This window comes from Solea solea, chromosome 18 (genome assembly GCF_958295425.1).
Source record: "Solea solea chromosome 18, fSolSol10.1, whole genome shotgun sequence".
In the NCBI taxonomy this organism is placed as follows: domain Eukaryota; kingdom Metazoa; phylum Chordata; class Actinopteri; order Pleuronectiformes; family Soleidae; genus Solea; species Solea solea.
In genome coordinates, this window is record NC_081151.1 from 19,242,675 (window position 1) to 19,268,638 (window position 25,964).

The 25,964-nt window shown below is 38.9% G+C and overlaps 1 protein-coding gene across 3 annotated transcripts in view; it reads left to right on the forward strand.

The window, feature by feature from the left end:
• The window catches only part of ppm1aa (protein phosphatase, Mg2+/Mn2+ dependent, 1Aa), a 64,304-nt gene that overhangs the window by 7,325 nt on the left and 31,015 nt on the right, over positions 1-25,964 (forward strand). The window contains exon 6 of one of the 3 annotated variants that reach the window (XM_058615204.1): positions 15,537-16,150. The exons of 1 other annotated variant lie outside the window; for it this stretch is intronic. In XM_058615204.1, coding sequence (XP_058471187.1) covers positions 15,537-15,572 — 36 coding nt within the window. In that variant the 3' untranslated portion in view covers positions 15,573-16,150. Of the gene's footprint in view, positions 1-5,118; positions 10,306-15,536; positions 16,151-25,964 lie in introns of those variants that run through there. One more of the 3 variants, XM_058615205.1, reaches the window with a different exon arrangement.

Consider the following 25,964-nt stretch of genomic DNA (forward strand, 5'->3'; position numbering starts at 1 on the left):
ACTTTATGTTCCACTCCATTCCTCCATATACCAGAGATATTCTCACAACTGCGGATTGCTATCGCCAATGGCTCTATGGCCAGGTCAAATAACAGGGGGCTTAGAGGACACCCTTGTCGGGTTCCCCGATAGAGGTTAAATGGTTGTGACAGCTGAGAGTTGGTAAGGACAGAAGCAGTGGGGTTTGAGTACAGTAATTTTATCCAGGTGATAAAATTCGGACCAAAGCCAAATTTCCTTAAGGTCTCAAATAAATATACCCACTCTATCCGGTCAAACGCTTTCTCCGCGTCTAAAGAAAGAACACACTCAGGAGTATCACCGGAAGGGAGATATAAAATGTCAAATAACCGACGAATGTTGAAATAAGAGTAACGATGCTTGACAAAGCCAGTTTGGTCTTCAGATATGACGGAGGGTAAAATGTTCTCCAACCTTCGGGCCAAAACTTTAGCCAGAATCTTAACATCAACATTTAATAAAGAGATCGGTCTATATGAAGAGCAATCTGTCGGATCCTTGCCTTTCTTTGCAATAAGGGTGATACATGCTTCACAAAATGATGCCGGAAGCTTACTTTGCTTGAATGAGTCAGACAGCACTATGCTTAGCTGCGACGAAAGTAGTGAGGAAAATGTCTTAAAGAATTCTGTGGGAAACCCGTCAGGTCCCGGGGATTTTCCTGACTGCAGTGAGGAAATGGCAGCATCTATCTCCTCTGTCGTTATGGGTTCATCTAATCTCATCTTACTGTTGGGGGAGAGCGTGGGAACGTTTAGTCGATTCAGAAAATTATCCATTAATACAGCATTATTCGAAAAGTCAGAGGTATAGAGCTGCGAGTAGTAACTCCTGAATGTTTTATTAATTTCTACATGATCCGAAGTAGCCTTACCATCCTCCATTTTAATATTTGTGATATGACCCTTTGCTTTGAGTCCTCTCAGCTGATTAGCTAACAATTTCGCAGATTTTTCACCATGAATATAGAACAAACTCTTACTCCTCGAGAGTTGGCGTTCAACCAGATAAGTAGAGGCCAAATCAAATTTGGTTTGAAGCTCCACACGCGTTTTATATAGGTTAGGGTCTTTAACTTGAGCATATTGATTATCTAAGTCCTTAATTTGATCGGCTAATTTTAATCGTTCACGGTGGGCCTTTTTTTTCATATTTGCGGTGTAGGAAATAATTTGCCCCCTAAGGTATGCCTTAAAAGCATCCCAAACTACTAGACTGGATATATCCGGGGAGGTATTTGTCTGAAAGAAGAAGGATATATGTTCTTTCATGGAGTTTACAAAATCATTGTCCGACAGGAGAGTCGAATTAAAGCGCCAGTGTTTTTTAGCTTGAGGAAGGTCAGGCAGTGCCAAAGCTAACACAACAGGAGCATGATCTGATATCACTATGCCCTGATAAGTACAAGAACGCGCCAAAGGTATCAGTGCATTATCAATGAAAAAGTAGTCAATCCTAGTGAAGGTATGGTGAACGTGCGAGAAGAAAGAGTACTCTCTCTTATTCGGATGGAGGGAACGCCACACATCAGAGACACCGAAATTGGATTGAATGAATAAGGCAGACCCACCAATTGAGACAGGATTGGGCGAAGACCGGTCCAGCACGGGATCTAACCAACAATTGAAATCCCCACCAAGTATAAGAGAGTATGAGCTCAAATCCGGGAGAGAATTAAAAAAGCGTTCAAAAAAACCCACATCGTCCGCATTTGGAGCATAGACATTGGCCAGCACCATCATTGTATTGTATAATTTCCCTGAGACGATGATAAAACGACCGTTTGTATCTGATACAACATTGTGATGCACAAACGGGATACTTTGATCAACAAGGATTGAAACCCCCCTGGCCTTTGCCTGGAATGAGGAATGGAAGTGCTGCCCCGCCCACCGTGACATCAGGCGAGAGTTATCAGAACCACGAATGTGTGTCTCTTGCAAAAAAATAAATGCCAGTTTAAATTGTTTTATATGCGAAAATACTCTCCTCCTTTTAACAGGATGGTTCAAACCCTTTACATTCCAGCTAACAAATTTTAATGACCTATCCACTGTCTACAACTGAAACCGCAGAAGGATAAACACAGAAGAAATCAAAACTCCAGGCGAATAAAGGACATAATAAACCAGGAATGAGCTGTACATAGCTTATGTAGGATAATAAACCAGTACTGGCATAGGAAAAGAAACCCCTCAACCACCCACCCCACAACAAGACAGCTGCCCAAGAACATAGCAGCAAGCTCTTCAAAGCAATCATTATTTACCCTCAAAAACGAACTTCTTGTCAGTTACCCCCCATATCTTCAGCTCCTTATTGAAGTGTTAGAATGCACTCAACACTCCTAAGACCACATTTGAACTATTCCACGAGTACAAACATAATAACAAATATATATATGCATATACATATAAAGTTATATAGCAGAACAAAAATAAATAAACATGCTGCTTCAACGAATTAACAGACTCTGGCAGGTTGTACTCACTGGCATGTAGCAGTAAACTAAGTTCAACGTTGGGTGATATACTCACATACTTACAGCTAGGGTGAGTGTAATACTAATGATTAAGAAAGCTGCTCCACACCAGCTGTGGTCTGATCACCGAAATCGTATATGGTAATGACCAGAATAAAGATAGCATGTTAGCGGTTGCAAACAGCCAGGCATAGTCGTCAAGCAGTCATTTACGGTGGAACAGATGGAGGCAGGCCATCGATGTATTTCCGCGCCTCATCAGTCGAGCGGAGCCACTTCTTGTCTCCGCTTGGAAGTGTGATGCGGAGCCGTGCGGGATAGAGGAGAGATGGTTTGAGCCCTCGGTTGTAGAGATCTGCCATGACTGCTCTGTACTCGGCACGCTGGCTTTGAACGTCAGGGCTGTAGTCTTCGACAACTCGGATTTGCTGGCCGCGGTACTCCAGCTTCCCTCTACGGCGGGCCTCGCGGACCAGAAGGTCCTTGATCTGATAGCGGTGCAGACGGAGAATGACAGGACGCGGTCTCTGACCGGGGGCTGGTTTTGCTGCTAGCGAGCGATGAGCCCTGTCAATCTCGGGCTGAGATGGAAGCGTCTCCTTTCCAAAAACCTCGCACAGCAAATCAGAAAAAAAGGCTGTAGGTTTCCCACCTTCAATAGACTCCGCTAGACCCAAGATGCGAATGTTTTGTCTTCTGCTGCGACCCTCTAAGTCGATAACTTTAGCCGTTAGCTTGGAGTTGCTTTCCTGTAGGTTAGCGCAGACACTTTCCAGCTCACCGACACGCTGACTCAGGTCATCCGCAGCGAGCTCTAACGACGAAAGGCGCTGCCCATGCTCGTCAACTGTGGAGCGAACCTCGTCAAACTTATTTTCCAGCTGGTTAAAAGATGTTTTAAAGTCGTCGGCTAGCGACTGCCTGTGCTGCTCAAGTAGCTCCGAAATAGCCTCCATGGTCAAGGCTTGGTCGTCTCTTTTCCCCGACTTGCCGCGATGTGAAGTCATTTCGAAGCAGGTGTATGTTAAACAAAATGTATGTAAGGTAATAGCTCAATATAAATTGTACATTTGCAAAATAACGGAGCGAATAAGTGAGAAAAATGCAGAGTAAACGGGAGCGCTCGCGCGTTGCGTCTACTCCATGCGGCAGCCAACGGGAAGTCCCAACTCATACCTTTTTGAGGCTAGTTTGTTTACTTTGCTGAAACTTTAATCTAATAATGACGCAGCAGATCATCTCAAAATAATAATGTGCCGTGCATAGTGAAATTAGGTGTACAGATGTGTACTCATTCAAGACCGAAGATTCCTAAAGTAATGTAGATTAAATTAATTATAAGAAAAATGGGTTAACTTCCTGAAAATTCTGTCCGCTCTGAGTCGGTTGCAACATCCAAATCATTCCTCACATCTGCTGCTGTGTCTTTCATTGATATGTGGCCACATTTTAGCACCTGTCCGTCCATACTCATGTGTATTAATGATTAGCAATGGAACATCCATTATTGTAAAATAACATGGTACTTTACACCGGTTATGAGGATATTGCCAGCCATATGTTTTAGTGCTTGACGTGTAGTAATGAAAAGTTCATAATATGTGAAAAATCATGTTATGTGTCATCATGTTATGATTTAAACCCGTAACCAAAATGTTTTTGTAATCATGGCAAATTTCATGCTGCCGTTTCAAACCACTTCCAGGAACTAAGTCACTTACAAATATGAAACCGTCCTGAACTTGTTGGCTTTATCATTTTATCGTCTGTCATTATCCCACCTAAACTTTATGACTTACATAATGCTGTTGTCATCCTTGTCTGGTTGGTAGTTTGCCTTGGTCTGGTTTATGTCCACTGTCACACTTGGACCTCGGTCCACATAGATACTGTAGTTTTACGTGGCAACTTGTTTATAGATCGTAAGAGTAATTATTGAGACAGAGATCTCCAGCTGCTGCTTGTCATGGGTTTAAAAAGGTAAACGTCAAACATACTTGCCCATATGAGTAATGGTTAAAGCAGTACACTTTGATAATATCACTTATTACTTACATGTATTCATTTGCAAAGGGCTTTTCATGTCACAAGTTTATATTTGACTTGCCTCTTGAGCAATTACATTCATGTTGCTAATGCTACAGTTGAACTTTGTACTGTTGCCTCAATGGAAGCTAAAAAATGATAAGTCTTAACTCCTCTACAGCTCACTTCATTTGTGAGAAGTCATTGAAGGCGGAGACTACACCAACATTAAAACAAATACTTATCTTTTCAAGTATTTCAAATAAAAAGCTTGTGCCAGAAGCTTCAGACACTCGTGCATGTTTAAAGAAACTATGTATAAGCCTTTATAAATGGTCATTATATTTGACTGTGAGTCATTTATATCGCCGTGTTGTGTATTTGCCAAGTTAATTATAGTCCAGTTAATTTGAAATAGTGTCTACAATAACATCAGACGGTGTCGATATATAAATATCCACCAAAAAAGAATTCCTGAATGATTTTTCTGTCCGTGTGTATTGCTCTTGCTTAAGCCTGTTCCAGCTCTTGATAGAGGTCTCATGGAGTCAGAGTCTGAAGGGTTTTCCTTCCTCTCCTCTCTTATCAAGGACTCTGCGTCCACAGACGACATGTGGTAACACAACCTCCTACCACTAACACAGCATAGAGTTTACAAACCACCATCCTCTCAAGACCCACAGCAGCTCAGCTCAGCAGTCTGTCTCGCCGTCACTCTGAGCTTTTGGTTTCTAAGAAGGGAATATCATGGGAGGAGGAGGAGGAGGAGGAGGAGGAGGAAGAGGATTTGCATGCACACAAACCTGGAATAGTGCTGCACCAGTCCACTCTGGAGTTCAGGATCCTCACCATCTTGTCTCCCATATATGTTCACCCACTTAAAAATACTCTCCTCTAAAGTAATCCATAACAAGTGAGTCCGCAAAGTTTTCTTTCTTTTTTTTTTTCTTTTTTTTTGTTAAATAATCAGCTTAAGTAGTAAGATTGTTTTGTTGTTGCTGTAATTAATTTGATTCACATTTCCTTGTGTGTGTTTGTATATTTCTGTTTTTGTGAAGTGCAATTGTCCTGTACAAACGGCCTGTATTTAATGCAGCTTGATTTTAAGTTAAAAAATGAAAGAATTGAAAAAGAGAACCTTTATGCACTATCTGCCTTCTCCTGCTCTTCTGGAATTCTAACAGATGTCTGTTCAGTGGATATTCTCGCTTGTCCTCCAGGCACAATGTCGCCGCGCTTTTACTTTTCCTTCATTCTTTTTTTCAGTTAGTCTATGCTCCTTTTAAAAAAAAAACAAAAAAAAACAAACGGGTAAATTGTATAGTCGACAGCACAGTAAGCTCTATATCAATTTAAATCCTAATTATTTGTTTTCCCCTGTGCTTTTTTTATTGTGTTTTATTTTTGTACGTGGCTTTCTGTACATGCTTAAATAATAATTGCAAAGTGTGAAGCAAAACATTTTCTTTCTTTTTTTTAAATTTCTTTATGGCATCAGATAAAAAAACAAAAACAACCCTGTTGACATGTTTGTCTGTGCGGATGGTTTCTTGCAAGCGTGCGTGGGTGCTTGTGTGTGTGTGTGTGTGTGTATGTGCGCACGTGTGTTTCGTCTCGCAGCATAAATGTACGTGCGACTCTAATTTAAGTTTGCTGAGGTGGTCGGGACAACAGATCAGGCTTGGAGTTTAAGGGAATGACCCCACTGCTCACCCATTGTCTGCCATTTATTATATATATATATATATTTTTTTTTTTCCACTCTGCCAGTGTTTTGTATCGATTTAAAATTGTCTCTCACTACTTCTTACTCCACAAAACTTTGGTTAACAGAGTTGACATGCTGTTAAGCTATTTGAACAACGTTAAGCTATATATCAGAACTATACTGTAACCCGAGATGACACAAGTAGTTAAATTTTATGGCTTACTAAGGTTTGTAGCTATTTAAGTCTTGACTATTTTACACATCTATTGTGTTTGTATTTTATGATCACTTTCTAAACCTCCATTGTAACAGTACCAGTGCCCACAGTGGGTGCCATACGATTCACGATCACTTACTTCAGCTTTACGACAGCCTATGCCAAGTTTTATTTTTCCATGAGGTCCAGTTTTTGTATGTGGTACAAACGGAGTTTTAGCTTCCGACGTGAACAGTTCTTAAACTGTTTTTTTTTTTAGGTCGTCGCCTGTTGCTAGGTTGAAAATGGGAGAACTATGGACAATATTTGGAAGTTCACACCAAGAACAAATCCTCTAACCTACCATGATTTCTCATGATTGTATAGCACTTTTCTTGTTCCCATCTGGTTTTGCTTTGCTTAAAAAAAAAACAAAAACAAAAACCCTCCCCTGTGCCACCACAACGCCACAGCACAATACAGTTTGCTGCTATAGTGTATGATCTGTGGGTTCTGTTTTTCAGTTAATCCCCGCCCCCATACCCCCCCCTCCTGAAAAGATGACTAAACCTGTATCTTAACACACAACCGTAGATAAATCTCTTGAAAAGAAATTGTTTTATTTCAGATTTCTGATCCTTTTTTTTTTTTTTTTTTGTCTAAAATTGCATTGTTTTGAAATTTATGTATGTATATATTTTTGACTCAAAATTTCAAGTAATAAATCATGTCGCTTGAGTTAGATCTTTGCCATGGACAAAATGTGATTCTGGATGTGTCTTTGGTATATTATAAGTTTAGTTTTTGTGTGTGGGTGTCCCGTCTCGGCAACTGAGGATTCCATTTTCATAACAATGATGTACTAAAAATCAGTAATACTTGAGTTATCATTTTCACTGCATTTAGGTTTGTGGTTGGTTGCAAATTAAAAAAAAATCTAAAAAAAACAAACATTAGTTTTCACTATAATCCATAAGCTGCTTCCTAATATCCTTTTGTGACAAAGCTGCCAAAAAACACTTTGTACCTGCGAATTCTCTAAAAGACATCACTGTCGTTGGTCTTTTAAAGTTACTCTGTGGTATTTCTGAGCACTGGTGGCGCTGTTGAGCACATGCTCGAGATCAAACTCCGTGTATCATTCGTTTTTCAAAATCAAATGGGAAAAAAAAAAAACGGATTATGACTCTGTTTTTCTTTTTTCAGATTCCCAATATTGTGCTCAAATGAAAAAGGAAAGAGAAAAAAAAATGGATAACGAGCGTTTCCAGTTTTGATTTTTACATGTAACGCAAATTACGTGACCTGAAGGGTGCATAACCCGGTAGTGACCTGTGACAGTGGAGCTTCACACGGGACAACGATCATAAAAGTGTCTGCAAATCAAAAAAAAAAAAAAAATTCCATTTTTATGCTGTAACGTTTACAGAAAATTTGACGACACTAGACTGTGTTATGGTGAAGTTATTGAATATTTTCTAAATATCTTTTTTCCCGTGTTGCACTTTGTAGACGGTCCCTGTGCCCCTGAGTCACTGATGACTGCACGTAGAGATCAACGTAGTTTCTCCAGCTCTTTTTAGTGAGAACAATGCTGTAGCTTGTTGTCCACGTTTCTACGATTCGAAATATGTCTCGCATGTGTTTCAACAATGTTTCCTTGAAATGTAATTGATCGCGGAATTTCAAATTTGTGAATATCTTTCCAACTTGCACGTCAGATGGAAAAATCTAAATTGAACGAAACGGGAAACACTCGTTATCCGTTTTTTTCATTTTATTTTGAAAATCAAATACAGTTCGTTATCTGTTTTTTTTCCCTATATTTCCTTTCCTTTTTAAATGAACCAATAAAAATAAAACACTGAAAATGTTATAAGACGTTTGAATTTTGAACATTTCTACCCATGAATTTGCAAAAGAAAATTGCCGGCCGTTAACTTTTGATTTACAGTGTTGTATTTCTACCACGATATACTTCCCCGCACTTGTGTATACACTCGTGCTCATTTATGGAAAAAGAAACCAAACAAAACCCCGGTTTATTTAGCGTTTCAGGAGAAAACATTTGAATGAATAAGTCTAAGCTCTTTCATTTTGTGCTGCGTTACCTGTGTTTGTGAAGTGAGTGCACTAAGTCAAGTCTCTTATTCAAGCGTTCTCAGCACCCAGCGGTTTTGTTGCCCAACTGGTAGGTGTCGACGACTCTTGAGAAACCTTTCAAGCATCCGTCGTACAGCTTGATAAAGAACAAACCTGACCCCTCCCCCCCCACGTCACCTCCCTGCACAGTTCTATATATTTTGTCAGAGAAATTATATAAATAAATCCAGACCTAGACTTAATCCACTATTTATTTTTCTTTTAAAAACAAAAATAGTCGTAGATACTCATTAAAAAGAAAATCCAGCCCGTCGCCATCTTTGAAAAACATTAACAAAAAAAGGAAGAGATAAAAGCCCCTAAGTATCTATTGTTTGACTTTTTTATGAACTGAAATACCTCATAACATTTATAGGAAGCATTTTTTTTTCTCTTTGGTTTTCTGGTGCGATGTAGATCCAAACTCAGGTTCACTTTAGTTCCTCTGGTCCTAAACTAGAACCTGCGATGTGAACACTGGTCTGTTAGGGATGGGATGGCTCTGTGTACTTGTGTACAGTGTTTGACTGAGAAGGCTAATAATCCCATTTTAGGAACACTATTGGCCAAGAATCATAAAGCGATCGACTTAAAAAAATGCTCGTGTGTGTAGTTGTGTGTTTAGGTCTTTCGGGGGGAAACGTGCGGGGAAAATAGTCGTGACTAAAATGATCGTATAGTCATATGCACTGATCGTCTGTATAATCAGCTTTTTTTTTTCCTTCCAGAATTGTTATTGTAGAAAAAAAAAGATGATAAAGCTATTTACAGAGTGACCATTGGTCGCCTGTATATTCTTGTACAGAGTACTACCTGGCTTCAATTTTAAGAGATTTAAAAAAAATAAATAAATAAATAAAAAAAATAAACGCTTGCGTCCTGTTGGTGTACCTCGGTCGTTGGTATTTACTGTGTAACCCCGAGCAGTGGCAGTTCATTTGTCTCCTTGCTGGGTGAACCTGAGCCTCACTTTGCTGATGTTTCTCAGCTCATAAATAAGCTCACCGATTTGCCTTACCCGATCTCATGTTGCCCCCCCCCCCCACACCCCTTAAAGTACTTGTACAAGAGAACACTATGCGTAATGGTGCGGACATTACACTCGATGTTAGGTACGAGCTACTAACAACTTCGTTCCTGGTCGTAACATGGTACAACCTTTTTTTTTTTTTTTTTTTTTTAAATCCCTCACATCTCCCGCTCCCTCCATGTTTCCTGTTCTTGAAAAAGCTTATTTAACCCCCCCCTGTCCCCGTCCCTCCCCCACTGCAGATGACGTCACGTACAGTGCACCCACTCGTCCACACGTCTGCTCTATTTATAATTACGTTCGAGAATAGCTTTAGAGTGCTGTAGATAAGTAATTGTCGGTGTTGATTCAAATGCTTCAGAGGCCTCCTGTGAGGGGTTCGACAAAAGTACATGAACTGTATATTTTGTATTATGTTCTCGTTCACAAGGAACGGCAAAACGAAAAAAAAGAAAGAAAGAAAGAGTAACTGTTTAAAAAAAGCTTTGTTCCCCTGAACTAAATTGTACTATTTGTGTTGTTGATTGAACAAATTGCATTCCTTGCTTGTGAATTGATGCATTTCTCTCTCTCTCTCTCTCCGTACATTTTCTCCCCTTCTTTCCTTCCTTTCTTTCTTTCATTTTTTTTAGCCTTTGAAGTTTGAATAAAATTTCTAGTTTGCAGAATGTATTACTAAATAAATGGGTTGTCATCTTGTACCTCTCATTTCATCACTGTTTACCTGGGGAAAAAAAGGGTTAAAGAGAAGTAAATAAAGAACGCCGAATAATAATAATAATAATAATAATTGACAAGTTAAATGTCTTGGAGCCTGACCAACGCTGCGTTTATGGTGGTGAGTCTGACTTTTGCTTTTAATGACATTTTTAGTAAACTGGAAGTTGGTGTTTTTACCCCCCAGGTGAGTAATGAGAGATGAATTTAACAGTGTTTTTCATCACATGACTCCAGACACGGGTTCTTCTACTGTAGCTCAGCTCTGCGTGTGTTTGTCACTGATGTTCGTTCCAGTTTTACCTCTAAAAAAACAATCATTCTCTGATATTTTGATGTTTTACTTTCCTCCTACTGTATTTCACCGTACTTTAACGCAGTATGATGCCTTAACCCTGAGTGCTCTTGGTAAATTGCTGTGGGAATAATACACAACTCCTTATATGGACATGCCGGGGCGTGTGCGTGTTTATAGGTCACATCTTCAGACTCTTATCTCTTGTGGAGTCAAACTTATGATTCGCTCTATATCGCATATTAGCAACTTAATAATTGTGGATTCTTTTTTGTTCATCAAAACGAGCCAAGCGAACTTTGAACTGTGACGCATCTCCCAACTTTAACAAATTCAATCTGATGTTTAGCACTCTCCTCTGGTTTGTTTATATAATTGGTGAAAATGGAAAAACATAAATAGTCTATAGGTTATGCTCAAAAAAAGGATAAAAGACGCTCTATTATACATCCTTATAGCCTCTGTATGTATGTTTTAACATAGTAATGGGAAAAAAGCAGAGTAAACACTCTGTGTTCTCTGTGTTAGACAAGTATGAATATTCAGGACATGTGAAATGTGTGTTATTCGGAGCCGATGGCTTGTATTGACAGCGACCCACACATGATAGAGGGATGATCCTCATGTTACACACTGAATGTCAGCATGTGACTGGACGCTGAACGATAACCACGGCGTTTCCTTTCATCGCTGCATGTTTGCAGCCCCCATGAGTCCTCAGTGGTGTCGTTGACCTGTCTGGGTGTCATAGTCGACTTTGTCTCTTTGTGTTTTCTCTGTTTGTGTGTGTGTGCATGCGAGGGGGGGGGCTGCTGGGGAGTCACTGAGAGTGGGTCAGAGCGGTCCACGGCCACTGGGATTAAGAACGGTGGGAGGGATTACTTTAAATGTCAACATAATGTCATGAGCCGCGTTAGAAGGTCAAACGTTCAAACGCTGCTCAGTGGCGAGCGGTTAATAGATCAGGTACAATTTGGATTATTGTGGCTCCTGCCATGAAACTGTTATTGCGGCTCTTTTTTTGTTTGTTTGTGGAGTATGAAAAAGTAACTGAAGCGAGGTCAGGAGTTATTGTGCCGTTTGTGCGTAGTTTGACATCTTAGTGTAAGTTTCTTGTTCTTTATGCTTATAATAATAATAATATGTGGTCAGTGTTAAAACTATATCAAACAATCATCAGGCTGCCAGTTCACCAAAAGGGGGCAGTGTTGATGACACCAGCAGTGGCATTCTCCATTCATTATCATCCAGTTATTATGACAGCTTTTAAAAGCATCAAGCATTTTTTTTTTTTTTTTACTTTTAAAGTGTCAGATTATAATTTCCTGATGTAAGAAATAGACACAAGCAGCATGTGTATATTTATATGTGGCATAATAATAATAATAATAATAATAATAACGCCAACTGTTTTGCACTTTTTGCACAATTTTTATTTTATTATTATATAAAATATATTATTTACACATTTGTAATAACATTAGATTTTTTGTCTCAATGTCCAATGTGGAGGCATCTAACTCTCTCCTCTCTGTTGACAAAGACGCTGATTCGCCGGCTTCCTGAGTAAAATTACCGTAATAACCGCACGCTGGCTTTGACGCGCAACTTCTCAGCTTTCAGAAAACGGCCGGAACGTGTCGTCTGCGATACGCTTGGTGTTCAAGGGTTAAGTCATCGCCATCTAATGCTTTATTTTTGGTCTACTCCTCGTATAATAGCCATATCTCTAGTAACTGCAGCTGACCTTAATTAAAAAATATTAAATAAGTAAATGTAAACAAGTAAAAGCAAATGAAATGGGGGTGGAAAGAAAGAAATTTGCCTAAATCAAATGCCTCTATCAATACCTCTTCATGTTCAAATACATCATTATTAGAAAAGATAAGTTGAAAGGTATTTTGCACTTTTAACTGCCTAGTAAAGTGTATTTACTGGCTCTCAAACATTTTATCTGGTCAAATAAATAAGCAAATAAAAAGATCAGACTCCTACGTTTAAATCTACTGAGGGACAAACAAGAACGAGTCTCAAGTCTCAATTTAAAAGGAGCTTGTTTTGCACTAATTTGCACGCCTCGCACAGAATGTGACTCAGTGGCCACCTGTGCACTCTTAATGAATCACACTACATCAGAAAAGTGCCCACGTCGGCAGAGGCCGCCACCACCATCATCATCATCATCGTCAAACGGGGGCCCGGCTCGTCATCCGCCTGCCATTATTTAACGCATGTCATGCTCTGCTTCGCGTGGCAGAGGAACCCGTTTGAGCTCGACTAATGCGTCCATGCAGACGCAGCAGTAAGAGGTGGGGGGGACGGTCGACGGGGACGGCAGGACGCTCTCCACTCTGAGGTCACTGAGCTCCACATTTTGCTAATTTGGCTTGGAGTGCACCCGGGCGCTCTGTTTAAAGAAAGAGGTCAATGCAATTTGATTAAACACAAGTGATTATGGACAAGATATTTCCCTGGATTAGGATTTACAGCGTTTACATTCTGCCCTTAAAAGCTTCTCCCTCTCCGTTTCCTCTTCCTGTGAGCGCTCTCGTCGCCCGGGGTCACTTTGTCACTGAGAGCACAAGCTTTTCTCACTTGGCTGCAGAGATTCAGTGATTGGTGTGTACAAACAAGCATATCAAACAGGGATGATGACATATACCCCCACCACCACCACCCTCCTCCTCCTCCTCCTCCTCCTCCTCCTCCTCCTCCTCCTTTCTCACGCCTCGACTATGTCCTTCATGCTCACTCTGCTTCTGTCTCTCACTTATCCTCGGTGGCAGCGAGTGTCTCCTTCTCCTATATGAGGTGGGTTACACAAGCTGCTGCTCCGGGAATCCCAGGCCAGCTCATTATCCTGCACCCGTGAGACACAGCTCGCTGTGATTTAGGACATGAAATGATGCAGGCTTGTTAAAGAGCCACAGATACACTCATTAGCGTCGGCACCTTTTGCTCGTTAAAGCCTCTATGAGCGCTCGCTTTCACCACCACCACCATGTTGTGTCCGGTCATTCCTCCACACTGACTAGAAGATTGTGGATTAATGTCAGCTCTGTAGCCGGCGGGTCAACACTGCTGTGGCTCAGATTCAGGATTGATTGATAAGTGGTGGCGGAAAGCTCCACTGGCTGCTATGTTTCATTGTGTGTAAGGGTAAAACAATGGAAGCATATTGCATTCAGCTAAAATCATTTTAAATTTTTTTTACATGATTAAAAAACCCCCCGCCAAAAACCAAAGTGCTCGTAAAACAGATCCCAAAAAAATCTTGTAAAAACAGACCCTGATAATAAAAAAGATCTGTAAAAACAGACCCCGAAAAAAAATCTTGTAAAAACAGACCCTGATAATAAAAAAGATCTGTAAAAACAGACCCCCCCAAAAAAATCATGTAAAAGTAGACCCCAAAAAATTCTCGTTAAAACAGACCCCCAAAAAATAGCCCTGAATATCATGTAAAAACAGACACAAAAAGAAATCATGTAAAACAGACCCCAAAAAAATCACGTAAAACAGACCACGAAAAACAAATCTCTTAAAAACAGACAACAAAAAATTGGGTAAAAACAGACCCGAATATCTTGTAAAAACAGACCCAAGAAGATATCGTGTAAAAACAGACCCCGAAAAATCAATCACGTAAAACAGACCCCGAAAGAATTATGTAAAAACAGACTCAAGAAGATATCGTGTAAAACAGACCCCGAAAAACCATCACGTAAAACAGACCCCAAAAGAATTACGCAAAAACAGACCCTGAAAAACAGATCTGCTAAAAAACAGACCCCAAAAAAATCATGTAAAAACAGACTGGAATATCTTATAAAAACAGACCCAAAAAGAAATCACGTAAAAACAGACCCTGAAAAACAAATCACGTAAAACAGACCCTGAAAAACAAATCACGTAAAACAGACCCTGAAAAACAAATCACGTAAAACAGACCCAAGAACATCTCGTACAAAACAGACCCGAAAACAAATAACATAAAAACAGACCCCAAAAAAATCACGTAAAAACAGACCCTGAAAAACATATCTCGTAAAAACAGAGCCTTTTTAAAAGTTATTTTAGGCGAATTCAATTCCGCTTCTGTACAAAACAAACCGCGTCTCAGAATAAGTGGCTGACTCATGGTGTGTCAAAGCTTCAGGGGACGGACAAAGACGTCTTAGTTCAGCAGAAGACAAATGGCTTTATTCACAAAATGGTTTTGGCTTTTAACTCTCTTTAGTCTCTTCTTTTTTTTTTTTTAACATAATCATGATTGTCTTAAAGATCTGACCGTAAAAATGAAATATCTCAATTTAAAAAGTATCCTCCTTTTGACTATGTTTTTACGTCAGGGTCTATGAATGTATTGTACATAATATCAAAAAACAGGTTTAATACACATAGATGTTCTTGTTTTCAGCATGCTCTCTTGTCTGTGATGGCGCTGTATTTTGATAGAAACGATCTGGGCCTCAGTCTCAGTGGGGCCTTCTCATAGGGTTCTAATTAGGGATGGGAATCGATATCGGTCGGTATCGGTCCGATATGCTGAGTCATGTTTGGGCTGTTTATTTCTTCTTTTTGGGGAGAACAATATTTGTGACACAGTTGGAGAATTATGTCTTTGAAACACAAACGTGTTGTTAATAAATTGTCTAAAATGATTGTATCGGCCTAATGTAGGTATCGGTAGGTACTCGAGTTTTTGATATCAGTATCGGACACAAAAAAGTGGTATCGTCCCATCCCTAGTTTTAATCATAACATCCAAAAAATGTCAGTTTTTTTGTAACCATCTGGTAGCATGCTGCCCCCGTACTGTCGGTGACTACATCAGTCCCACGCCTGCATGCTTTCACTTCACTTCATCTGTATCCATTCACTTCCCTTCATCTTCATCCTGCTCTTCTCCTTCCCCAGGACCCACAAATCCTCCTCTTCCGTGGTTTCAGCTAAAACAAGAACTAATCGGAGGATGCCGACCAACCGTTTGCCCCGTCATCATATTTAAAGTAACCTTCTTTCCACCTCACTTACAGTTTCACCCACTGAACTCCTCTTCATCATGTCTCTGGTCATTATAAAGGTCGTTACATTACACAGGGATGGGAATGACTCAGTCCTCTATCGTGCAGCTTCATACATTTTGTCGTTCTCATTCAAAATTATTACGGATGAGTTCGATAGCTCTTCTCGTCAATCCCAGCAGCGTATACCTTTCTCTCTACCTTTATATTACAATTAAAGATTAGGATTGGAGATCCTGGAAAATCAAAAGTCCAAGCCCCTTTCTTCAGACCTCCCTCCGAAGCTCCGCCTCCGGAGCACAGGAATGTGCAACGAACGCGGATTACTTTCGGTACTTTCCCGGTGACGCTAACTTTTTTGGATACTTTGGATACTTTTTCGGCATTGCGTCGTCGTTTGAACAACAAATACTCTCAAAAGATCGCAAAGACGTTAAGTTAGAAAGAGTGCTACCGTAGCATCACTTTGCGATGTTCACTCGGGTCTTGGATTGCTCTGCATCAGCCTTTTCCCAAAAAACGTCTGTTCTTAGTGCCTTTTCTGCCGTAACGTTGCTGCAACTGTTTCGTTGGTTTTAGCAAGCTAGCATAAGCTCTGGCGCTGTCTTCTGAGAAGAGGAGTACGCGCATAGGGATTGATGCATCATGTTCCAATTAATTCGTTCTGGCCGTTCAATATGATTGGATGATGATCTCCCACCCTACCTTTAAGAAGATGTGGCTCCAAGTTTACGGATATTTAGGGCAATAAATCAAGTCATTTGAGAAAGAACAACCTCCTCTGTTCCATGACGCCAACAGAAAACCCTAGCAAAGACAAAAGACACAATAACGCGCCCAATCAGAGTTTCAGAAACTGCCTTGGATCATCTGCCGTGTGCCTTGAGCTCAGGAACAGGCACTGGGGCGGTCTCAAAAACCTATTTTCAAGGACCAGTGTGTAAGAAATAGTGACATCTCATGTTGGCATCAGGGAACTACGGAAGTCTGGTCTTCTCATATCAGAAAAGATGTTCTGTGTGTTGTGCTGCAAAGAAAAGGCTAATTGTAAAGTTTTTATTGTAAAGTCATGATACTCATTTCTGAGTACCCTCCCACATAACCTAGTTTTGAATCAAAGGTGAACAATCAACACTGTTTCCAGCTCTCCTGCGTCATAACCGCAGTAATATTTCCTCTGTGTTTTATTGTTTATAAACTATTGTTCTCTCCTCTGACCATGTATCCACTGTCCACCTGTTGGATGTCGTCATTGTAAGATCTTGTCTGGAGACTCTTGACTAGGGATGCACGATATTATCGGCAGATATTTAAAATGTATTATCAGATAATCAGATATCAGCAAACATGCATGACCTCTGCAGTTTGGTGCGGGGAAAAACATGTAACATAACACTTTGGAACGATTGTCTCGAATATTATGCTTTTTTTCTCGTAATATTGCGACTTTTTAAATATTAAGACTTTATTCTCATAATATTACAACTTTTTTTTCCATAATATTATGGCTTTTTAATATTACGACTGTTTCTTCATGATATTATGACTTTTTCCTCGTAATATTATAACTTTTTTAAAATTTCAACGACAGATTTTTCATAAAATTTGTAAGAGACTATTTGCTCTTAATATAATGAATTTTTCCCCATAATATTAAGACTTTATTCTCAGAATATTACAGCTTTATTCTCCTAATATTTCTACATTTTTCTCCTATTATGTCTTTTTTCCCGTAATATTATGACTTTTTGAATATTACAACTTTATTCTCGTAATATTATGACTTCCCTCTCGTAATATTATGAATTTTTTTAATATTACGACTTTATTTTCATAATCTTACAACTTCATTTTAATAATATTACAACTTTATTCTCGTAATATTATGACAGTTTTTCATAAAATGTTTACTTTTCTCTCCGAATATTATGACTTTTTAAAATTCCAACTTTATTCTCAGAATATTACAGCTTTATTCTCGTAATATTACTTTTCCATCTTTTTTTTCATAATATGAAAATATATGTATAAAATATATATATATATAAAAACTTTTTTAATATTATGATTTATTCTTATAATATTAGGACTGTTTTCCCCGTAATATTATGAATTTTTTTAATTCCCCCCCTGTGCCAATTGGCACATCAGATATCAACAAAAAGTCCAATATCGTGCTTCCCTACTCTAGACGTACCCGTGTAAAACCTCTTCATTTATGAAACCACTAATGTTCCTCAGTGTTTCTTGGTCCATCCCACACCTCTGTCGTCACGTGCGACTGAAGAGTCTGTGCTAAATAACGGTGCAGAAACAAGTGACTGGTTCTGAGGCTGCAGCTGAACAACAAGTACGTATTATATCGTATTTCTATTCCTGCTGGGTAACACTTTATATATGAAAACACATATTCACCATTAACCACGTGCTTAATAACATGCATATAAGTAGCATACTAGCCCTTTATTAGTCAATATTAAGCACGTTTTAACACCTTATTTAGGAAAAATCTTAATTCATGCCATAATATGTTTAATAAAAGGGCTTGAATGGTACTTAATTCTGTTAGTAAGCACGTAGTTAATGGTGAATATGTGTTCCCTAATATAAAGTGTTACCTCCAGCTGTATGACCACAGACTAGTTAACCAAAGTCGCCTCTGAATCAGCACTTGCAAATCCAAAAAGGGAATTCAGTGGATTGTTCATGTATGCTGTTTGTGTAAAGACCATGTTTGTGCCTCAAGGAATTCTTTGATGGGAACATCTCCGCTGTCTGAGTGACAAACTGTTGTTCCATCCGTGCACACAAATAAAACCTTGAACGCGTCGATCACTGCATTGTGCGGCGTGTAATTGTGAGCATTTTAATTTTTTTTCCTCCTATGTGCCAAAGTTGCAAATTCAGACGCGGTGGCGTTTGCTTTCTTTAAGTGACACTGAGGAGGTGAAGAGAGTCTTCAGTCTTTTCATCTCTGTCATTATCCCCTTCTGTCTTTCTTCCTATACACACACAAACACACACACTCGTGCGCACAAATACTCTCATTCACAAATAACACTATTCAATTTGTCAGGCACTGTATACACGGCGACAGTGAAAGGGGTCAAGCACAGTCTCTGGAATAAATCCACATTTATGCCTCACAGAATGATGTGCCGCACACCAGCTTTCTAATTTATTCTGATGACACTGAGACATGTATATGAATCGACACGTTCACACAACCCACATTAAACGACCATATAGAGCTAGTGTTCACAAGTGTCAGGGCAACACCAGCTTTGTTGTTTTTTGACTTGTGGTTTGGAACAATTTGATGGTCTTATATATATATTTATATATACATTTATATATGTATATATGTATGTGTGTATAAGAATGTATGTATGTGTATATATATGTGTATATGTATATGTGCATATATATGTGTATATACAGTATGTGTGTATGTATATATGTATGTATATGTGTATGTGTATATATGTATTTATATGTGCATATATATGTATGTATATGTGTATATATGTATTTATATGTGCATATATGTGTATATATGTATGTATATGTGCATGTATGTATATGTGTATATATGTATGTATATGTGCATGTATGTATATGTGTATATATGTATGTATATGTGCATATATGTGTATATATATTTGTGTATGTATATATGTATGTCTATGTGTATATATGTATTTATATGTGCATATATATGTGTATATATGTATATGTGCATGTATGTTTATATGTATGTATATGTGCATATATGTATATATGTGTATATATGTATGTATGTGTATATATGTATGTATATGTGCATATATGTATATATGTGTATATATGTATGTATGTGTATATATGTATGTATATGTGCATGTATGTATATGTGTATATATGTATGTATATGTGCATATATGTATATATGTGTATATATGTATGTGTATATATATATATATATATATATGTGTGTATATCAATTACTTTATTGGAACACATTGAGAGAATACAGGAGACATGATTGCATTCTTATCCCTTTAACACCTCAAAATGATGTCCGTCTGGACTTTTATTTGCTTATTTTAACCACAAAAAGAGCCAGGAAATGTCCTGTGACAAAGTGTTTTTGCCCATTTTTCCAAAATACCTTTCAATATCTGGCACTTGTTTGCAATTTACTGGGTGTTAAAATACTGTATTAACAATTAAAAACAGAAAAGTATTACTTAGAAATTGAAAAAACACTGGAGTTGTACATGAACCTCAGATTTTTTGTGTCAAATTTGAAATTTCAACAGTGTGAAACATATTTAAAGTAACATTTGTTTGAGTTTCTGTCTCAGTGTGCAAGAACAGGCCAAAAAATGGAAACTTATGTACAGGCGTTTTTCCAGCTCTCTCCTATCTGGTGACAAAAATGCTGATTCGCCAGCTTCCTGTGAAATGCTCGTTTTGATATGGAATGACGTGCACTTCACAATAAAAAACAATTATGATGCAAAATAATTAAAATGACGTCAATAACAATAATTGTAATCAAAACACAACTTCATTTTCATGTAACTGAATGTTATGTGACACATTTAATAACGTAATTGTAATTATTATTACGGTTATAAAAACATTGCTAGTAAAACATACTTTAGGGTTATGGTCTGTCTGTATTCTCTCACCTCGCTGACAGCTGTGTTTAAAAGGTGGTGAGGCCGTGGGCCATTTGGTGGGCCGCATGTAATCGATTGGGGGGGGGGGCACACGTGGCACTCCTTATATGGACATCCTGGGTGTGTGTGTTTATAGGTCACATCTTCAGGCTTTACAAAGGCGTTTTTCTCCGCGGTAGCGATAATTGTGCAGAGGTCACGAAATAAACTGCGACGTATGTCCAAATTTCACAAATTCAATCTGATTTTAAAAGATTTTTAGTCCTTTTTTGTTCAGGTCGTGCAGAAAAAGGGGACGTAAGACACTCTATACTGCACATTCTTATACGTTTTAACATAGTAATGGGAGGGGAAAAAAAACAGCCGCGTAAATGCTCTGTGTTCTAAGGGTTAACTGGTCTGAACCTTCACATTATCAAATCTGGCCCCCGTTTGGACGTGTAGTATTAACCCTGGTGTGATTTTTATGTGGTGTGCAGCCAACAAATTCATCCCCCGTGCATTCAAGTCTGCGGCCACAAAGAAAGAACACACACACACACACACACACACCCTCCTCACAGCAGCAGCAGCAGTCATTAAGCCATCTTGTGACTTTCCTGTCTATTTGTCAATGATTGCTCTAATTTGGCTCCAACCTTCTTCTTCTTCTTCTTCCTGTGAAAGGGTTCCCTCATTCATGACTCTCCAGTTGGGGAAGCTTCCATTTTGGGTCGCTGCCTCGGGACGCACAAAGACACGCTATTGCCCATTTTGAGCCTTAAACACAAACACAATTCATCAACAGGTGTGGGCGGAAATGTGTTTTTGTGTGTGTGTGTGTGTAGGGGTTAAAGGTCGGCGAACGCGGGAGAGAAGGAGAAGTGAAGGAAGCATTGATGTGTTCATCAACACGCTTTAATTGATCTTTGCGTTTTAATAAATACGCGTAAACTGTCGTCAAGGCAGAAGCATATTTAAGTGACACATTATGGTCTGGAAAGTGTTTCAGGTGAAATGTTAATGGGGGGGGGGGGGATTGAAGTTGTCGGTGTGACTTGAATTGGGGAGGAGGATTAAAAAGGAAAGGCAGACGGAGCCATATTAGCGGTATGTTGATTTGTAAGGGTGGGATGCTTGGCCTTGCCATCAGCGATATTTTATGTATTTCCTTCTTTTTTTTTCCCTCATCCCTCGATCCCCTTGAAGGATGTTTTATGTAAAATATGCTTTTTGTACCCTGAAAAGACATTTAATCAAGATTAACCTTGGTATTTTAGTAGCCAGTGGTCTAGCTTTGTGAGCTTTCATAATGGAAGACAATTAAGCACTACTTTCAGCGCACAGGATCCACTCTTATGCGGGAAAATATTTATTTTTGGAACCTTTTTTTTTTATATAGAGTATGTATGAGGGAGATTTTTGTTGAATAGCTCGACCTAAAGCTTGTTGGTTGATTTTCCTGCTCATTTAATAACTTTATATTCCAAAAAGAAACAAAAAAAACAAGCTACATTCAATCAAACGTCAATAGAGTGTTTTTAAGGCTGAATAATCATTTTTTTAAAAACTTCCTCTGGTAAAATGATCTGTTTTTGTCCGGAATACTTCACCTTTTTGTTTTTTTTAATACTTTAAACAGTACTTGGAGCAGCCATTAGCCTGCTGGAGCTGTGACAGCGGGGGAGCACTGCTCTTGTCAATGTTCATTCATGGTTTTCAGAGCACGGCACCACTCGAGTGTCCTCACTTTGTCCGCCCAGGAAAAGAGTTTTCCTGGGTGGTCCGACTCATTCATACACTCCGCGCTTGTTGATTTACGGCTCACAGTTCAACTGCTGCTAATTAACGTGAAAACAGTTTTTCAAAGGGGGTGGGGGGGGGGGGGAGAAAAACTAGGAGGAGGAAGATGAGGTGGTGCAGGAGGAGGAGGAGGAGGAGACCTGTAAGTTTCCTCCTACTGCACAAAACTGACTCAGGATCAACCTGCTCTCCACATCAAGGTAGGACATCAGAAACTATTAGAGACTCACAGACAGAGAAGAGGAGGAGGAGGAGGAGGAGGAGAGTGGCAGCGTGGAGATGCTTGACCTCTAAAGGCTCGTCTGTCACCACAGAGCTTCAACTATTCATTTATTTGCATTTTACAGCAGTGGGTAAAAAAAGAACTGAAGACAGGAAGCATACAACATTTAATAAAGAGAGTGTGTAAACTGTTTTTTAACGCTCTAAATGACTTGATTTTTCTGCTTAAACATCCTGACCGCGTTAATAATAATAATAATAATAATAATAATAATGATAATAATAATAATAATAGTTATAAAAATAATAATAATAACTAATAATTTTAATAATAATTATAATAATAACTATAATAACAATAATAATGATAATAATAATAATAATATAGGGTGGGCGTGGCTCAGTGGTTACCCCTGTGTGCAGAGACATCATGGTCACAAGGTCACAAGTTCAACTCCACCCCTGGCAGGTTGTACTCAATTCCCTTGTAAGTCGCTTTGGATAAAAGCGTCCGCTAAATGACATGTGATGTAATGTAATGTCATGTAATAAAATGCATTTATTTGAGGCGTCGTTCAAAGAAGTGGACCCGCCTACACGTGGGCGTGGCATGCTATTCGTCTCATGGAATAATCCCACATTAGATTGACAGTCGCTGTAAATAATCCATCCTCCGCAGTCATTTTTAATTATCTTTACATTTTATGACGAAAGCAACCTCTTCAGAGATATTTGCTATGAAATGAGACACGCTGTTGTATATATAGTTAATTATTAAACTGTATAAACATATATATAAAAAGTCTAGAACTGACTCACTCCTGTAAATTCAATTCAATGAATCTTTATTGATCAGGGAGTGTAGAGCAATTTAAAGAGAAATAAAGAGGCGCACGTGTGCAGTAAAAAACAACAATAATAATATAGTGTCGTGTTTGCTTGCTCTGCGTTCCATCCCCGCTAGATTTAGCAGCTGCCGGTGGAGGTCGTGCACTGTTGCACCCCGCGCCCTGTGACCTTGTCAGAAGTAATCACCGTGGCAACGCGGGCCTATAGTTTTCCCCTCTCATCTTAAGACTTAAGATAATCTCTTTAATTGGTGTCAGAGTTTGGGGTCCTTGTGCTGAAAGTCCTGCAAATACTTAAAGAGACAGACATTGTTGCGTGTGTGCGTGTGTGTGTGTGTGTGTGTGTGTGTGTGTGTGTGAGTGAGACAGGATCCCTTAACTTCTCTCTGACTCTTCAGACTCTTCAACCTTGTCCTCTTTACACCTGCTCAGGCTTTAATTCTCCACACTCCAAGACATTTATCTCATCATCCTTCTCCAAATTAGGATTAAAAGGTCCTGCAGCAGACATTCATTCATAGTCACTTTTTTTTTTACTTGATACTGTTTAATTATTTGGTCTTAAAAAAAATAAATAAAATACAGACAAATTGAAAGCTGCTTTTGTGATTTCCCCCCCGTAGCTCAAGGCGACTCCTTCAGATTGATGGTGTCTGGCCTTCATCCTGAAACAAAGTTACGACACTACGGTTAACAAAAAAAAAAAAAAAAAGCAGTAAGTCTTTCATTAAACAAGCGGCGACATCATCAAACTTTGACGATTTCATCTCAAATCACTCATCGTTTTTTTTTTTTACTGTAATTCCCCAGTTTGAGTCGGACTACATTATGCTAATACTGGATTTTTACAGGATTGTTGCAGGTAATATGAAAAAAGAAAGTGCATCGACACCACGTCGGGGCTGGAAATGCTCAAAACAGACGACCCCATTTGCTGATATTGCCTCTAAGTGTTTTTTAAGCACTCCTTGTTGATTCAGCCGTCCTCATCTTCCCCTCACAAATGCTATTATGTCCAGTATTTGCAGAAACCGCCCGTTAAATTGATTTTGCTTGTAAGAACGTGCCAGAATGCATCAAATAATTCTCTTTGGCTGCTTTACCTATTAAGAATTAGTCATATACGTGTCATGTTATGAGTTGTGATACCAATAAATGGGCTTTTCAGGATGTTCAACCTGCAGAATAAGGTGCTGTGGTTTTGGTCGGGGGTCAAATGATTTGACCCTTTGAATCCAGACCTGGTGAATGAGAGCTGCGAGAGAACCCTTTAATATCTGCGAGCGGGGAGCGGCCTGCTTTCTTCTTCTCCTCGGTGACTCGTCGGCAACCCGAGGCTTTGTGGAGAGGTTGGCGGAGGGCGATTGTACAAACGGTGGAAACGGGGAACCAGACTTCATCCAATTAAGTCACTGGATAGTTGTGCCAGCAGGGCTGACGCTCGCCTTGGCCGGCGTCGCCGTTCTGATTGTCGCACTCGAAGAAGCGCGACGTTAGCGGTGTCAAATAAAGTGATACTGGTCGGCCATTTTTCTGCCAAACCTGAACTGTAAATCCCTTTTCCAGGATTTCACAGGACTTTAACTGTAAATTTGACAATATTTGACATCATTATCACATCATACAATATCACACTGTTGTGTTATATTATGAAATTACTATAGGTCTGTCACAAATCTCGCTTTAAGTGTGATCTTTTAATGTTTGAATACAGTATTTATACGAGAAAATACTGCAAAGATACAGTAAAATGCAGCACTCACCAGGTAAATACACCTAAATCACAGTAATATGTCATAACTGCTAAGTCACAGTACAAAACAGTATCTATACAATGTGAAATAGTAGTCATTTATACTGTACTTACTGTGAATTTACTGTGAAATGCAGCATTATACGACATGACTGCTTAATTGTAGTAAAAACACTATCTAGACATGGAAAAATTGTGAAACATTAGTCATATAAACTGTAATTACTGTGACAAAATACAACATTTATACAGGTAAACACTGCTAAATCATAGTACTATATGGCTTAACCGCTAAGTCATAGTAAAAACAGTATCTATACAGGAAAATCCTAGTAGTAAATCATACTGTAATTACTGTGACATTACAGTAAAATACAGCATTTACACAGGTAATATGACACGACTGCTTAGTCGTAGTAAAAACAGTATCTATACCGGAAAGAAATGTGGAATATTAGTCATATAAATTGTAATTGCTGTGACGAAATACAACATATACAGGTAAAAACTGCTAAAACATAGTACTAAATGGTTTAACTCAGGGGTGACAAACATACGGCCCGGGGTCCAGAACCGGCCCACTAGAGAGTCCAATCCGGCCCACAGGATGAATTTGTTAAAATTTCACACTCCGATTACAATCTAAACGTAATGTCAAATACAATATTTTTCTCTTCCAGATACCTGTGACTAAATGTTTGTGTCCTTTTTAGATCCAGTGTGATGTGTGAATAGTACATTTAGGCACGATATTGTTGAAATTGCACTTATATTTCTAAAGAAATGTCATGTTTTGTAAAAAAATATCCTTCATTAAATGTAAAACAAAGGAGAAAAAAAAGCAAGGAGTTCTTGTTCTTCATAGGTTATTATGCTATTATTTTACTATTTTTACTGGTCCGGCCCACTTGAGATCAAATTGTGCTGTATGTGGCCGCTGAACAAAAATTAGTTTGACACCCCTGGTTTAACTGCTAAGTCGTAGTAAAAACAGTATCTGTACGGGGAAAAATTGTGAAACATTAGTCATATAAACTGTATTTACTGTG